At 35.7% G+C, this 4,621-nt stretch overlaps 1 protein-coding gene across 1 annotated transcript in view; it reads left to right on the top strand.

The window, feature by feature from the left end:
- Nucleotides 1-638: 638 nt before the first annotated feature.
- The window catches only part of LOC106333803 (lysosomal Pro-X carboxypeptidase-like), a gene marked incomplete at its 5' end in the record, with an annotated part of 7,629 nt that continues 3,646 nt past the window's right edge, over nt 639-4,621 (top strand). Inside the window, 8 exons of the mRNA XM_013772204.1 lie at nt 639-1,025; nt 1,150-1,336; nt 1,524-1,657; nt 1,851-1,963; nt 2,081-2,238; nt 2,800-2,882; nt 2,982-3,137; nt 3,228-3,264. Of these exons, the coding sequence (XP_013627658.1) occupies nt 639-1,025; nt 1,150-1,336; nt 1,524-1,657; nt 1,851-1,963; nt 2,081-2,238; nt 2,800-2,882; nt 2,982-3,137; nt 3,228-3,264 (1,255 nt within the window). The remainder of the gene's footprint in view (nt 1,026-1,149; nt 1,337-1,523; nt 1,658-1,850; nt 1,964-2,080; nt 2,239-2,799; nt 2,883-2,981; nt 3,138-3,227; nt 3,265-4,621) is intronic.

Here is a 4,621-nt window from a genome sequence, read left to right as displayed (position 1 = left end):
ACCTAAACTCAGAAAATCAAACAAAACTAGCTAACTCTCTCTCTCTCTCTCTCTCCAAAATGTCATCTATCTTCCTCCTCATGTTGATATCTTCAACAATCTCTATTGCACGTTCCGAAGTCACTCCACTAAGAATTTTCGCAAAAATTCCAAGGAATGCATCCGAAGAGAGAGAGGAAGCTGAGGGCATAACGGTAATTTAAAAAGCAGATATTATTCTCTGCAACAAACGACGCAAACAAACAAATATAGAGAGACAGCTTAAACCCTTCCATAAAAACTCTCACACATACATACATACAGTCTCTCTTTAATTCAACGACGCTCTCTCTCTCTCTCTCTCTCTCTCCAAAATGTCATCTATCTTCCTCCTCATGTCGATATCTTCAACAATCTCTATTGCACGTTCCGAAGTCACTCCACTAAGAATTTTCGCAAAAATTCCAAGGAATGCATCCGAAGAGAGAGAGGAAGCTGAGGGCATAACGGTAATTTAAAAAGCAGATATTATTCTCTGCAACAAACGACGCAAACAAACAAATATAGAGAGACAGCTTAAACCCTTCCATAAAAACTCTCACACATACATACATACAGTCTCTCTTTAATTCAACGACGCTCTCTCTCTCTCTCTCTCTCTCTCCAAAATGTCATCTATCTTCCTCCTCATGTCGATATCTTCAACAATCTCTATTGCACGTTCCGAAGTCACTCCACTAAGAATTTTCGCAAAAATTCCAAGGAATGCATCCGAAGAGAGACAGCAAGTCGACGACTCTACTGATTCCGATCTCAAAATATTTTATTATGATCAGAATCTTGACCATTTCACGTTCACACCCAAAAGCTATATGACGTTTCAACAGAGATACGCCATCCAGTCTAAGCATTGGGCTGGTGCTAATGATAACGCACCGATCTTAGCGTATCTTGGAGAGGAATCATCGTTAGAGACGGATTTATCTGTCATCGGTTTCCTCCGTGACAACGGTCCTCGTTTGAAAGCCCTGCTCGTCTACATAGAGGTATATTTATCTTTTTTTTTTTTTTTTTTTTTTGATTTGAGGTATATTTATCAAAAAGAATGAGATACGTATTATAATATTTTATTGTATGTATGAATATTAATGCATGGGATACATAATGCAGCATAGGTATTACGGGACGTCCATGCCATTTGGATCGGGAAAAGAAGCATTGAAGAACGCGAGTACATTGGGATACTTGAATTCAGCCCAAGCATTAGCAGACTATGCTGCCATTTTGTTACACGTTAAGGAGAAGTACTCCGCGGATCACAGCCCGATCATAGTTATTGGAGGATCCTACGGGGGAAGTAAGCAAATTTACTTCATTATATATAGATATATATATATTTCATATGTAAAATGATCATATACTAACTTACGGATTTTGATAAGATTTTTTTACACGCCATGATATCCTTTACGTTTGATGTTGATTTTAGATAATATAAAAGTTTGTCAACTATAAATTTTATTTTTCATTTTTGTGGTACACAGTGTTAGCGGCGTGGTTTAGGCTAAAGTATCCGCATATAGCACTTGGGGCATTAGCATCTTCGGCTCCTCTTCTCTACTTTCAAGACACACTACCGAAACATGGTTATTATTATATAGTAACCAAAGTTTTCAAGGTAATAATACTTAATAAATTAGAAAATCACATCAGCGTATATGAGTAGTTTGGTGTTCGTATTATACAATTCACGCATTTCGGTTATTCCGTTCTTCACTAACTCAGCACTTGTTGTTAAAGGGTTATCACTTATTCTAGTTAACTATACTAAATACTTCCTTTTCATAATTTCACAATTTATATTTTACAAGGAAACAAGTGAGAGCTGTTATAATACGATACGTAAATCTTGGGAAGAAATTGACAGAGTTGCTGTCAAGCCCAACGGTCTTTTGATCCTCAGCAAAAAGTTCAGAATTTGCAAGTAATTAATTTTTTTTTTTCATTCTGACATAAATAACTATAAATATATATAGTTTGTGAACAATCTATCTTCTTATACATAATTAAGAGGGTATAATTTTCGTTACTTTTTCATCAGCACTTTGAACAACACATTTGAACTTAAGAACTTCCTGGATACCATCTACGCCTCGGCAGCTCAATACAACAGCAATCAGTATCCGGTTGCCTCATTATGCGAAGCTATTAACAACGGGGTAAACAGTGAAAATGATCTACTTGGCCAGATTTTTGCAGGTGATATTTTCTCTTTTATTTATTATGAGCATATTTATACAAGAATTAAACATATATATAAGAAAAAACATGAACATAAATTTTAGTGTAATGAGTTATGGTGTAAATATATATGTTAAATTAAAGTAAAATATATAGTGAAGTTGTCATTGAGTAAAGTTTAAAACAATTGAGTGAAGTATTGCTATTTTCTATTTTAAAAGTACAATATTTGCCTTGTAAGAGATCAGGATTGTGGAATGCAATTTATTTTAACTATTGAAAAATGATATGGCGTAAACGAATAAGATTTATCTAGAAATAAAAAAAAGTATTCAGGTTAAATTAAATCAATAAAAACCCAAAACATAAGTATATTTTTAAAAGTCAAAAAGGTAAATTTAAGAGCAAAATTAAAAGTCAAAAGAGGCATATAGCATGTGTTAAGGACTCCCTGAGCATCGAGGGTTCGACCATTAAGAATAATAGTATTGATTCGAATCTCGGTTCCTGGGAGAACAAAAGTACATACCCCTAAAATTCAAATGCATTCAAAGCCTTACACAATTTTCATTTTCCCAGGTGTTGTTTATGATAGGGGCAACCGTTCATGTTATCCTTTATCTGTTCAGCCCACAGAGGATAGCATAGCATGGAAGTGGCAGGTAAATTTTTAACACATGCTAAAAACATAACATATACAAATGATCAACTAATAATCAACTGTTTTTTATTAATTGGTCCAACAAAATACAATTATATAGACATGCAGCGAGATAGTTCTGCCCATAGGACATGACGAACAAGACACGATGTTCCAAACGGAGCCGTTTCGTATGGATATTAAAATTGACCGGTGCAAACTGCAGTACGGTGTCCCGCCTCGTCCACATTGGGTCACGGCTTACTACGGCATTCAGGTGCGAGTCATACAGAATAATATAACTGAATTTTATAAGAATCTCATGATTCGAATTACCTAACGTTATACATTTGTATGTCGTATGTAGGATGTCAAGTTAATCCTTCGACGTTTCGGGAGCAACATAAGGGCATCCTCATTGCTAGGAATTTAATTGCATATCTTAGGTTAGTTTATTAATATAATTAGATTAAGAGATTTTGTTAAGATACTTAATTAAAAATGGAGATTATTGGTAGATACTTTTGTAGTTTCTTAGCTAAATAGTAATATTTTTTTTATTTTGTAAATTTTTTGAGAGGACTTTATAACAAAACATATAACATTAAACATAAGAAAATAACAAAGTTGAACAAAAATTTAAAAAAAAAAGATTACAAAGTTGAAAAAAAAAATGCATAAAAGCATCTTTTTATTCAATTCATAGAAACTTAAACATGAAATCTTAATTTTCAAACCCAAATTGATCCCATATATGTTCGATCAAATCAAGTTTTAATTGTCTATGGATTGGTCTACCCCGAACTTTTGCCCGACGATCAAGTGTACTGAAAAGCTCGGTAGGCATCTTGACGCAAAAAGAAATATCCTCATCTTGAAACGTCTCATCTTGAGTCTGTGTACGTCGTTCATCTTCGACAATCATATTATGGAGTATGATACATGCTCTCATAATATTTGTTATCTTAGATTTATCCCATAAATTAGATGGATTTTTAATAACGGCGAATCTAGCTTGCAGGACTCCAAAGGCACGCTCAACATCTTTTCGGACAGATTCTTGGGTTTTAGCAAATAGTGAATGTTTTGGACCCTGTGGTAGTCGGATAGATTGAATAAATGTCGCCCACTCCGGATAAATACCATCCGTGAGATAGTAGGCGAAATCGTACTCCCTTCCGTTGACATTGAAGTTGACTTGCGGAGCTATTCCTTTAATAATGTCATCAAAAACAGGTGATCGATCTAGAATATTAAGATCGTTCATAGTACCTGGAGCTCCAAAAAATGCGTGCCATATCCATAGGTCATAAGAAGCTACGGCCTCCAACACAATTGTTGGTTTATCGGTTCCTCGTGAATACATACCTTTCCAAGCGGTGGGGCAATTCTTCCACTCCCAATGCATACAATCGATGCTTCCAATCATCCCGGGAAATCCACGTTCTTCTCCTTTAGCGAGTAGTCTTTCAAGATCCTCCGCTGTTGGACGTCTTAGGTATTCATCTCCAAACAAGTGGATAATTCCCGCGGTAAATTGGTGCAAGCATTTTCGAGCTGTGGTTTCACCAAGTCTTACATATTCGTCAACTGTATCAGCCCCACCACCATATGCTAATTGACGAATGGCTGCAGTGCATTTTTGGAGCGGTGATAGACTTGACCTTCCGACTGCATCTTGTGTTGGAGCAAAATAAGCTACTTCCGTAGAGAGACGATGCACAATACGCAGGAACAATGACTTGCTCATTCGAAACCGTC

The sequence above is a fragment of the Brassica oleracea genome, chromosome C3, assembly GCF_000695525.1.
Source record: "Brassica oleracea var. oleracea cultivar TO1000 chromosome C3, BOL, whole genome shotgun sequence".
Classification (NCBI taxonomy): Eukaryota; Viridiplantae; Streptophyta; class Magnoliopsida; order Brassicales; family Brassicaceae; genus Brassica; species Brassica oleracea.
Note: the sequence above shows the minus strand (reverse complement) of the source record. Positions and strands in the feature narration are given on the sequence as shown.